The sequence below is a fragment of the Solea solea genome, chromosome 5 (genome assembly GCF_958295425.1).
Source record: "Solea solea chromosome 5, fSolSol10.1, whole genome shotgun sequence".
Taxonomy (NCBI): domain Eukaryota; kingdom Metazoa; phylum Chordata; class Actinopteri; order Pleuronectiformes; family Soleidae; genus Solea; species Solea solea.
Genome location: NC_081138.1, coordinates 22,408,917 through 22,421,008, shown reverse-complemented (window position 1 = coordinate 22,421,008; position 12,092 = coordinate 22,408,917). Strand labels below are relative to the sequence as shown.

The window sequence follows — 12,092 nt, the reverse complement described above, 5'->3', positions numbered from 1 at the left end:
GGGTGAATGACAAAACTCTACTGTAAAGCAGTTTTGAGTGGACATCAAGACTAGAAAATACAAACCATTTACCGTACATAGAGTATAATTGAATGCTTTACATCACTTTTTATCAAGAGTTTGTTGTTCTGTCTGTAAAGTTTAAAACCACTAATGAACTCCTTTGTAATTAAACATTTATCACAATTAGGGTTCGAGCACAAGGTGCGTAGAATTTTTTTCGCATTTTTTAAACCCTGATCATTCCCCAAAACTCACCAATTTTTTAAGCTGCATCAGACTTGGTATAAATTACGTCTAAGTGGTTCGGGGAATAACTTTTACAGAGATTATCGTATCAAACTCAAAATTGGTGAAAACACTCAAAACACATGGTAGATAATGCACGCCTAATCTGATGGCACACATTTAACAGTTTTGCCATGGCAACTACACAAAGTCAGATTTTGGCGACAAAAAAACCAAACTGTCACAACTTTCCGAATCAAGGTCCTATCTGAACCAAACTTGCTAGGATTGATGATACTCCGGCCCTGAAGAAGTCTATATGAAAATATTCAATTTCGAAACACTTTACAACACCTAACTTGGTGAGGTCACTGTGGACAAGTTAAGGATGTAAAGTTGCTGAAAGTTTTTTAAAATGTCGCATGGCGTACGAGATAGGGGGCATCAAAGTTGGCGATAATTCAGATTGTTCACCACCATGTAAGACCCCAGACCCATAATAAAACAGTAAAACAGCAATCCATGATGAATTAGTTTATTTCTTGTCACATCAATAGCTCTACATGAGGTGCTGCATGTTGAAAAGCAGAGGCCGCCCAGCGACAAGGTGACAGTACATTTTCTCCTCTCTACTATCCATAATACATCAGCAAGAAACCACTTAATGCTGCACTTCATCTCATCACATTAAAGGTGATCAAATATAAAATAAGAACATTTAAAAATATATATAAAATTGAAACAGAAATATTAAAACACACACCAGGGGACACAAAGCAAAGCATTTAGAGCTATCTCTCTCTCTCTCTCTACAAAGCAAAGTGCTGAGTCATGATAATCAAGCCAAGGCATCACTGCAGTCTAAAGCATGAGCTTTGATTTTTTATTTTTTATTTTTATTAACTTGCTTATTGCTTCTGGATACACACACATTCAAGCCTGTGTTAACTACAGTAATGCACGCGTGTCACAGTGTGGAGTTTTGTCTACGGGAGCAGATGCAGCTGTGTTCATGAGTAACATGCAGTGACTCAACAAACCACGTTATATGGACCTTTCTTTACATCTTCATCTACAGTACATTCTCAAAGCGTCTCTACAACTTTAAACATGAGCAATTCAACTCTTTCATTTCCTTTTTCATTTATATGTCTATAATTTATCCCGGAAACAAAGGCATAAAGTAAAACAAAAAAGAGTAATTCAAGGAAAAACTAGAAAAATAGTAAAGACAGAGCCTATACATGGAAGACGGTTATTTGTAAACATCACATTCTGCGATTCACATGGAATATTGAAATTAATAATCATGTTTACATCTTCAAACAAGCATCTTTCTCTGTCTGGTAGGAACATTATTAAAACAAAATGTACTGCCTAACAAGACTTTTATCATTAGTTATAATTTTCTCACAAAATTGTCCCTCATAAGGTCATTTTTCCTGAGATATAGGAGGTTAAATGACAGAAGGAGTGACGGACAATACAGGCAGATGAAAGCTGGCTAAAATTCATTTAGCTGCAGCTGTTCAGTCACAATTAAATCTAGATTCATTTTCTCATTCACGGTTTTAGGTTCATGTTTAACCTTTCCTCATCAGTTACAAACATCATCTCAACATTTGCACTTCAGCTTTACTGACAAGAGTGTGTGCTCTTCAAAATGACCTGCAGTACATGAATAACAATCAACCAAATCGATATAACAATCATAGATACACATAGATAGTGAACTGTACTGTACTCATTTAAAATAAAACCTGAATCCTTCTGCAGTAACACAAAGTGTATTTTGGACAAAAGCTTATCAGTCTGTAATTTGTATTATCATTGACATCAGTGCACACGACTGACGACTGCTGCATTTCATTATCACATATCCCACATCACACCTTCACATACAACAACACATTATATTCACTGTACATAGTATATGTAAAGCTGTGTAATTCATCTAAATCTAAAGCCTATCTATATAGACTAATATGTCTATATAGATGCCACTGTTGCTGTAAAGTGCTGACATGGTCATAGTTACAATTAGCAAAGAAAGGTAAAGCACATAATTTATGAGATAGCTTTGCTTCAATTCTTTGCTTCTTATCATCTGTTAAAGCCCGATAAAACAAACGCATATTCATTAATAATCAAACTCTACGGTGAGTCTCTTTGTGTATAAACTTAACGTGTTAGAAAATATGTAAGTGTACAATAAACTCAGTGAGGTGAATGTTTTCTAAATAAGTGAGTGTGGCTGCCTGAAAAAGTGAGGATATTAGAAACATTTTTGTAGATGTATTTTGAGAATCTTTATCATTTTAAACCCCCATCATTTCAATAGGTGAATCACAGAAGACGTGACCTCAGCTGACTGCACCAGTCTTCACTTCTCTCTGATAAAAAAAAGTATTTTTGCTCCACATTTGTTAGCACCTGTGAAATTCTCTCAGTGTTTTCTTCATCTCCTGTCCACCAATCTTTTTCAGGCACTAACCTTAATAAACCATTTTCTCTCTAGTTTTTAAAAGGAGAGCAGCCACTAGTGTTATTATAAATAAACAATACACATGCCATATTATATACAAGAAATCCCATGTCATGTATGTATAGTTTGATGTAAAGAATAATACTGTACAGTGACGGTAAAAGGGAGGTAGATTTAGCAGCGAGAGCGGCTGCTAAACCTTCACTAAACACAAGATGTAGTTTCTTTTATTCTTTTTTTATGTTAGGTAAGTCGGGTGTTTGTGTGGAAGTCATGTTTTCAGTGAGTGTCTGTGTCTCAGGCTGGTTCCTGATGATGGCAGCACACATTAATCAAAGTCAGCACTAATTGTTCACTGCTTACCTGCCCGCATCACGTGTGAGGAGGTTCATGCTGTTGAGCAGGGTCCTTGAAACAGGGTAGGCAACGTAGGCAGCTGCTTGACGCCCTGAGAGGGGACAGTTGACACCTTAAAAACCATGAATTGTTCTTTTTTTTTGCAAGAGAATGCAATGACAAAATCTAACTAAATGCCATTTTGATTCAATGTATGGCCCCCAAGTCCCTGTTCGCCAGGGCCCCAAACACTCTTAATACCCCCCTGCTCCACATCAACAACCCTACATGACTTTTCACCAGTGGACCTCAAACCTGACACGCTGCTACAGGAAAATTTTAAGTCAGGTGTAATTATATAATGTAGTGACACATCTCAGTGAAACCCACATGAATGTTTGTCCACACTAAAAACATGGTTGCCAGGGGACACACAAGAAAAAATGATTTTAGCCACATAACAAAAGGCTCACCTGATAAAATCTACCTCTGCTTTTAAGTCTAGGATATCTTAAGAATGTGTTGGCTGCTTTATCTCTCTATTACAGAGTCTGTAAACCCCACACCTCTACTGCACCAACGTCTATAGTCTTAGCTGGCAGGGACTCAGGAGCTGCTGTTCTACTTCTCTTTCATTTGATATGTTATTGTCATTTAGGTAAATCCAAATGCAGTTATTTCAATCACTAAAGTCACAAAACAACACATTTGAACTTCATGATGGAGGCAGTAGTGGACCACCAACTCCTGTGTGCTGTGATGTAAAGTCGCTGATTTTCTCTAAGGACTTTGGTATGGGAGGACGAGAGGTTTACAAAAATTCATTTTCAAGTTGGAAAAGGTTGTCGAGAAAAAGTGGTGAACATATTCTGAAGATATCGCAGTCTTGAGTAGGCTTAAATCTGCTTCTCCTTGTGTACCTGCTGGCATCTTTGTTTTCAGTGAGGGCAGGTGTCCGTGACTCAGGCTACACTGTGTCAGTACCTCATACAATCACAATATCCCATTAACCTCTTCATCAGGGTATAAGTAATGACAATTTATTCTAAATGTTCTATATTCTTCTTCCACAACTGGTACAAATTAACTGAAAATACCCCAAACTCAACCTTTTTAGCAAGTATTTGAAGCATTGAGTCGGGTGTATCTTCAAATGCTTCACTGAAAAAGCTCACACACCCCTCTCTCTACTGTCCACAAACTGAACTATTTGTTTACGAGCGTGGGAGATGACTGGAGTGAGTGGAACCACTGGGGTGACGGGTGTAGTGGCACTGGGAGTGGCAGGTGTGGAGGCTGCAGGTGTGGAGGCTGCAGGTGTAGAGGCTGCAGGTGTAGAAGCAGCAGATGTAGAAGCACCAGGTGTAGAAGCAGCAGATGTAGAAGCAGCGGGGGTTGAAGGACCAGGAGTGGCACCTGGTGTTGTACCAGGAGTGGCAGGAATCACAACAACAGAGGCTGGGCCGAACATTTCAGACCCACTTCGTGGTTCCACTCGGGGGGTGGATGTGACAAAACGAGCTTCCCTGATCCGATAGGGGCTTCGGTAGGTGGAGATGGGCGACAGCTCGGAGCCCCAGCCGAGATAGCTCCCACTGGAGGGAGACTGTACACCTGCACTAAAATACAGCGTGGTGTCTCCAGGGATCCCTATCTTATTCTCAGGGGAAGCAATCAGGAGAGGGGAACGCCGCTCAGGTGACCAGCCTGGGGTCTTGATGTCCAGAGAACTCACAGAGGACGAGGCTTCGGTCAGGGTTGCAGGGTTGCTGTCGATGTGGCGGAGGCTCCCTGGCTGAGGTGGTGATGAGAGTGAGGGTGAACCGTACACCGCACTCTGAAACTCGTCATCACCTTTGAAAAATGTAATCACATTAAGTATTTTTAAAACAACATTCACAAATTTCCTAAAAAGACACTTCTATTTGCGATTACTTGGAACAAACATCCACATATCACTCTTTAGCATGAAGCACCGATGTCTATTTTAACATCAGGTGACCGTATACCAACAGTATATGGGTGTTTTGTGGCATCCAACCTCTTTCGTCTGAGAGTGGAGCACTGAACTCCTCCTCTGCAGTCTCTTCAGGAATGACCTCCTGGACCGGAATAATCTCTGGAAACCTTCGCATATCCTGGATTGACGTGGGCGGAGCTCTTCTCACTGGTCTGGCCACAACAGTGGAGGGAGGCGGCTGCTGTGGTTGGACCTCTTCTCTCACCTGGAGACAAGACACATAGCTCTGAAGACTTGAAGTAATCTGCCTAATACAGGTTTCAGGTATTACGTATGGAATTGCTTCTTGTTTGTAGACAGAGGTGGAGTCTTGATGACTAGAAAAGGGCTATACAAATACAGACCATCTTTATAATTATGTATAACTTCTACAAAGCTCTTACCTGTGGAGCCTGGGTCACTTGTGGTGGAGCTGGCTGAGGAGCTGGATGTGAGATTTGAGGAACCTGTGGCTGAACAGGAGGAATCTGACAAATCACAGCACAAATAAGAAAACTCCCTTACAGAACCTTAAAAAACTGGTTTAAGACTCAGGCATTTTAACTCTCTCAGAGACAAAAACACAACAAACCCGGTGCATGTAAGGGTCATCTGGGGAGTGAAATTCTTCGGACAGACCCATCAGTCCGGCTAGTCCCCCATCGCCATATGCTGACCAGATCTTTCCTACATCCCCCGTCTTCAGGGCCAAGCGAATCAGCAGCCAGTGGTGATGTTTCCAGCCCTCCCATTGGACAGGAAGGTCCATCAGAGTCCCACCTCCTGATTATATTGACCACAGTTATTATAGGTAGGTAGTTAAAGGTATGTAGATAGGTAGGTAGGTAGGTAGGTAGGTACAGTGGATCTCTAAACTGACCAGACAGTGTTGCATGTCGATGGAAAGAAGACGTAACTTTCTCCTCCAATGAGAGCGTAGATCCACGCTCCATGCAGGCATCGCCTATCCCTCTGTGGCGAATACTCTGGAAAATCTCAAAGGATTTAGGATGGAGGAAACGATAGTACAGAACCAACGCTATCACTCCTGAAGAGAGAAAAACAGATAAAGAGTTACTGCAGCCACAAGAACATAAACTGCAGACACGACATAAACTGTTCAGTGTGCAGGTTTTAATCTTAAACAATATTTGGCTGAGCTTCTAACCAATGAGGAAGCTGCAGAAGACCGCAGCTGGGATGCCGACAGTATCCCAGGACACCATGGTAAACAACCAGGAGGAGGCCAGAAGAAGAAAAGCGTTCTCTAAGAACATGGCCTGAAGAAGAAGAGACAGAAAGAGAAAAAGATATTGATATCAAATAAGAGTTCAATGGCAAATTTGACCTAATAATATGAGAATAAATTAGGGCATCAAATTTCTTTTACCCAAATAAATAAATATATTAACCAAATATAGGTTCATGACTATTGTTACTTGCCCACATCAGTGAATCTAACACAAGGAGCTCCATGTTTCTTTTATTTCTTATTATGACACAAGACAAAAGCTGCAACATTGTCTCTTGTGAATGTACAGAGAAGTCACTCATCCCCAGGTCTCTCCAGGCTCATTCAAACATGAACACATGAACCCAAACCTACCAGGTAGAACCCAGCCATGCGGAACCTGGATTGACCGTACTTGACGTTGAGGAAGAGGAAGATGTGAATAGCTCCGAGAACGAGGTTGAAGATTCTCCATCGAGTGGTTGATCGTATGATGTCAGTCTGCTGAGACACCATCCAGAAAGTTGTGCCCAACCAGTGCACACCTGACCCACACACATAAAAACAGTTATTTGGAGAAATATGACAACAACAGAAGAAGCTTAACTTAAAAGCGGAAGAATCAGACAACTGGTTTAAATGTTTTTTAAAAAAAAAGGCAATTATCAATATAGTCGGCAATTGATTTAGTAATTGACTCTTTTCTCTCACTCCTCATATCGCATGTAACATAATCTGCAGGGATTAACCACATCAGAGCCTATACTCGGCACCATACTTACATATGTTTTCCAGCTGCAATAAACATTTTAAATGCGAGTTGTCTGATTAAAATACAACTTGCCAATGACGCCGAGGATCCATTGCTTGAAGATTCGTGTGAAGAGCATGAGAACAGCAAATCGAGATCCCAGCATGCCGACCTGCAGACAGAAGCAACAGACAGAGCCTGTAAATACCGATATATATATACTGTTAAACTGAGAGTGCAGGTTTTTTTTTTTAAATGTGCTCACCCTCCACAGCAGTCGACAGAGAATGGCAGCGGGGGTCATATGTAGGTGACCTGGCCTGATGAGGGAACAGGCTCTGGCATAGAGGACCAGAGCCCAGGAGAGCGACAACAAACACACCACAAAACACACCGAGGCTGCAGGGAAGAGGTGGACAACAAAGAGGACGAAGACAGAGAGCAAAATATGTGTGAATACTTTGACATGTTCCTGTATCTAACACTGATGCAGACGCACACTGGATACAAATGACAGACACAATGGTTCAAATTTAAAGCTGCTTTTTTGCCGTAACAGCAGAATATATTGCAAAAAGAACTATCTGACATATTATATAGTAAGACATAAACTGTATATTAGTTATGGACATGATCAGGAAAGTGAAGCCAATGTGAAGGTGCCTGTAACTCCTCTCTTGAAAGAGTTTCAGCTATTCATTAGAATAGATCTTTATTTGTCTTTGTAAAAAAATAAAAGTGCAATCAGTTTAGCAGCTCATCTTCAGTATCCAATATATAGACAACATAAAACCCAAATTAAAACATAAAATTACAACAAAAAAATAGACAGATGAAAGGATGACTGACTCCTTTCCACTGCCAGTAGAAAACAACCAAGAGGTAACAGATAGATAGATAGATAGATAGATAGATACTTTATTCATCTCACAGAGAAATTCACAACGTTCACAACACACACGTTTTCCTCAAGTAAGTCATATTAGACTAAATAAATCAAAGGGATGACAATCCTACTTCTTAATTTATGTATAATTTTCCTGTGGCAAAATATACCATCAAGCAGTTATGCTTTAGGGTGTGGTTATGGGGTTGACTGACAGCAGTGGTTGGCTTTTTCTGCTGACAAAAACAAACATGGAGCCTGTTTCTGGCTCCCAGACATATCCATATGCTCAATTATTTTTGGCCTCCAATTCCTGAGGAAGATTCCTACGGTAAGAAACCCAATTACTTTTGTTTGTAGTTTTGTGCTGAGAAATAATTGAAAAGTAGCCCTATTTGCATCGGCCCAAAACTAGAAGAGCAAATACACATCCCTAGAAAGATGAATCCAAATCCATGATTTAGTCTTAGTGATGCTACTCACAAATAAAAACATCCTTGGTGTAGGTAAATAAAATGACGAGCATGAACAGTAGCACACACAATAATGTGTATGTGCTGTTTCAGAACCTTATTTCTTTATCCATTTATTAAATACGTCATACACATAATCAGTGTTTCCCTTTACCTGGAGATTTGAGTCCTATATCAGTACAGATGAGCACATAGGCATGCAGCAGCGTCTCAGGGAGCGTGACCACCAAGGCTTCGAACAAACGCAGGGCGGATACATCCGCCTGCTGCATGATCTCACCGTACACATCCTCATCTGGCAGTTGCATACACTCAAACAGCCTGGGCGAGTGTCAGGGTGGATGAAGAAGAAGGAAAGAAAGAGGAAGACACAACATTGTGACCATAATTCATCAAACTTTGACAAATGCACTAAACAGTTTCTCAGTGCCACTCCAGCCTGTGGTCCATTGTTATTACTGATGCTTTGTGAATTATTGATCAGTGACCAATTAACAAAAATTTGGTCCTAATGACACTTTTGGCAGAAGTCCATGTCCAGTGTCTGAAAACATTTAATGGAAGGAGAAGTTCCAGAAAATATCTAAGGCCTGGGAACGGGCGGATCCTTTTGTCCGTGCTCTACTTCACTTTGGCTCACATACATATGCTTTCTGAAGATTTGCACAAATATGTGGACGGATGTGCATATTTTGTGCACATCAGCCTTTAGTGCATGTCTGAAACCAGCGATAGAAGAAGAGACGACCAAACCTTTTGAAGATACCCAGGTGCAGAATGTGTGTCCAGCTCAGAGACTTCCTACGGATGCGTCCATCTGACAAGTACCACAGGTAACTGAGCCACTGAGGCGCCCAACCTGAGAAGCACAGAATGATAAAACATAACATCACGTCTGCCTATCGCTCTATCACAGTCGTTCACAGAGACTGGGTGGGGATCAGGGGATGTTTTTGGCTAAACATTATGTATATGTTTGAAATCATCCATCTTCTACCACTTTATCCTCCACATGAGGGTCACTGATGCTAATCCCAGCTGACAGGGGGCAAAATGCGGGGTGTTATAGAAATGGCAGTAAAAATCGTAATTTGAGTCACAATGGCTTGTCCTCTTCAAAAACTGGCTTTGGGAAACACTGATCTATCAGGTTATAGACCAAATTTCTCAAACTTGCAGCCCTCAATCAATTACATAATTTAATATCATGTTATAATGAAAACAAGGCCCAAGACCTGTTCCATGTAAACACAGCAGAGGTAGTAGGATATTAACAGAATACTAAACATGTTTGTGAGCAATATTTTCATAATAACAATACATTTGTTTTTATCACGTCTTTAAATACATTAAGTCATATATAAGCTTGTATAGTGTTTTAATTCTCAATACTAATTTTTGATTCTGTTGTCTTTTTTTTTGTTATTTATAGATTCATTTAGCATCATAAATGTTCTTTTTTTGTGAACTAGACATCATTTCATATCAAAACAAACACGTTTACTTGAAATGTCTGTGAAACATCATCGTGAAAAGTGTTATTGCAGCATCCCGATGCATCATTGTGCTATCATTTTTATTTTAATTCAGTATTTTTCAGGTTATTTGTGTGTGTGACACCCCTGTATATATAGACACTGGTGTGAATGTGGTCTCACCTGGCAGAAGGAACAGAGCAGTGAATCCAGCCAGATAAGCATAGCAGTAGTTGTGACCCACCCACAGATAGTACACGAAGCAGTAGATCACTGTGGAAAGATGGAAACACACACACACACACATACATGACCTGAACTACAGTGGATCATTATTGTGTCCACTTATTCGTCTGGTGACCTGCACATTATGCATCCATTACAACAAGGTAACATCCCATCATCACACTGCTCTGCAGTTGGGTCCCCTCCCTGAATCCCCTCCATCCCTCCCTCCACACTTGTAATCTGAACCCATTTCGGGTGCCTCACAGGCGGGCTGTCCGGACAGACTAGGCCCTGTCCCCGGGTCCACCCATATCCATCTGTCCATTCATGCACCTCCAAAAAAAGGCGCTGAAATACGACAACAAGCTTTTTGCGTGTGTTCAGGACCTGACGTGATGCGGCTGTTTTAAAGATGAGAACTAATGTGAACTACTGCGGCACCGTGAGTCTGCAGTTCTGCCGCATAGACGAAGACTTCATAACATGTAGCGTATAAAAATAGAAAAGGCGCTGCAGCGCAAAACTGCAGACTCATCTCTGTGTCTTCAATGACGACGCAAGAATGACAACAAATGTACAACTTTGACTCATTTGAAAACAGACATGATTCAACCCCACACTGTGTGTGTGTGTGTGTGTGTGTGTGTGTGGACATAAAGTGCACGTACGCCCACACACACACACACACACACACACACACACTCTCGTACTTTGTGTACAATGAGACACGCGCACACGCATGCAACTAAGTAAAGATACAAATAACACACTGCAGGAATGTGCACGAGGACAAACTGTCACATTTCAGTCAGCGGTGTGTGTGTGTGTGTGTGTCCCAGGTAAAGGACTCACGCGCCGTCCTCTCTGCAACGATGAGAAATGCGGTAAAGGCGAACACGCAAACTTGGCAGCAGGGCACGCAGGAGCCTGCGTGGCTCGGGGTCGCCGTGTAGTGTCTCATGGCTGCTTTAACGCGAGCACAGTGTCCCTGTCTCACACGGAGGAGTCTTCATCAGTCTGCGGGATGTGATGTTGCTCTGGTCCCGGTGGGGACAGACAGACTGAGGAGGGAGGAGGGAGGAGGAGGAGGGAGGCTCCGGCTCGGTCCAGCTGCAGCTGCAGAGCCCGCTTTCTCTGCTCCGTGAGCCCGACTCAGCGTCACTGCCCGTCCCGTTAAAGCGATAGCAGCACCGGTGACGACTGAAGAGAGAGAGAGAGAGCAAACTTATATTAGTGGGAAATTATAGTTCATAAAAATTGAATCACATTATGCTTCATGTATGTTACTAATGTGGAGGATTTAATTAATGTGTTATTGCCTATACAACTCCAAAACAACTAGGATTAGAGAAGAGTTTAGATTAAATATAAGACGATTATAAATGTTATGGTTAATGTTGCTGCTGCTCTCTGTTGCTTATTGTTTTGTGGATGGGAATCTGTATCCGTCTGAAAATCCTAAACAATCCAATTTAAATCCTATATGTCTCATGTTTCACCATGCACAGACTGTAAAAATGTCAATAAAAAAATTCATCAAAAGCATTTTGAGCTGAGTCATGTTTGGGCTGTTTGTTTCTTCTTTTTGGGAGAACAATATCTGTTACACAGTTGGAGAATAATGACTCAGCACAAATGTGTTGTTAACAGCTTCACAGTTTCATAAATGGTCTAAAATGAGTGTATCAGAATAATATATGTATCAGATACTCAAGTTAGTGATATCAGTATCAGTATGTCCCATCCCTATTTTTGCTGCTCATGTTGTTATTGCTGTTACTGCTGTTGTTGTCAGTGTTAATTACCTTTGATATTTATGTTGTTCTTCCATTGCTGTTAGTACTGTTACTGTTGTTGTTGTTGTTGTTGTTGTTCACCTCCATCTCTCCTGCCCTCACTCATCACCATTTTGAGCTGTGTGTAAACACTGTGATGGATAAAATAATATGATGAAGCCTTGTTTGGACACCAGGGGGCAGTCTGACTCTGACTGCTGTGCG

General features: G+C 41.2%; 1 protein-coding gene across 1 annotated transcript; it reads right to left on the bottom strand.

Moving 5' to 3' along the window:
- Window positions 1-747: 747 nt before the first annotated feature.
- Window positions 748-11,230, bottom strand: xkr5b (XK related 5b). The gene is made up of 13 exons (XM_058629799.1): window positions 10,945-11,230; window positions 10,048-10,137; window positions 9,143-9,248; window positions 8,544-8,710; window positions 7,296-7,429; window positions 7,124-7,202; window positions 6,655-6,824; window positions 6,217-6,328; window positions 5,929-6,096; window positions 5,641-5,831; window positions 5,453-5,536; window positions 5,091-5,274; window positions 748-4,903 (listed from the first exon to the last, which is right to left on the bottom strand). The coding sequence occupies exons 1-13, from the start codon at window positions 11,051-11,053 to the stop codon at window positions 4,221-4,223; spliced, it is 2,277 nt and encodes a 758-aa protein (XP_058485782.1). The 5' UTR covers window positions 11,054-11,230; the 3' UTR covers window positions 748-4,220.
- Window positions 11,231-12,092: the final 862 nt, after the last annotated feature.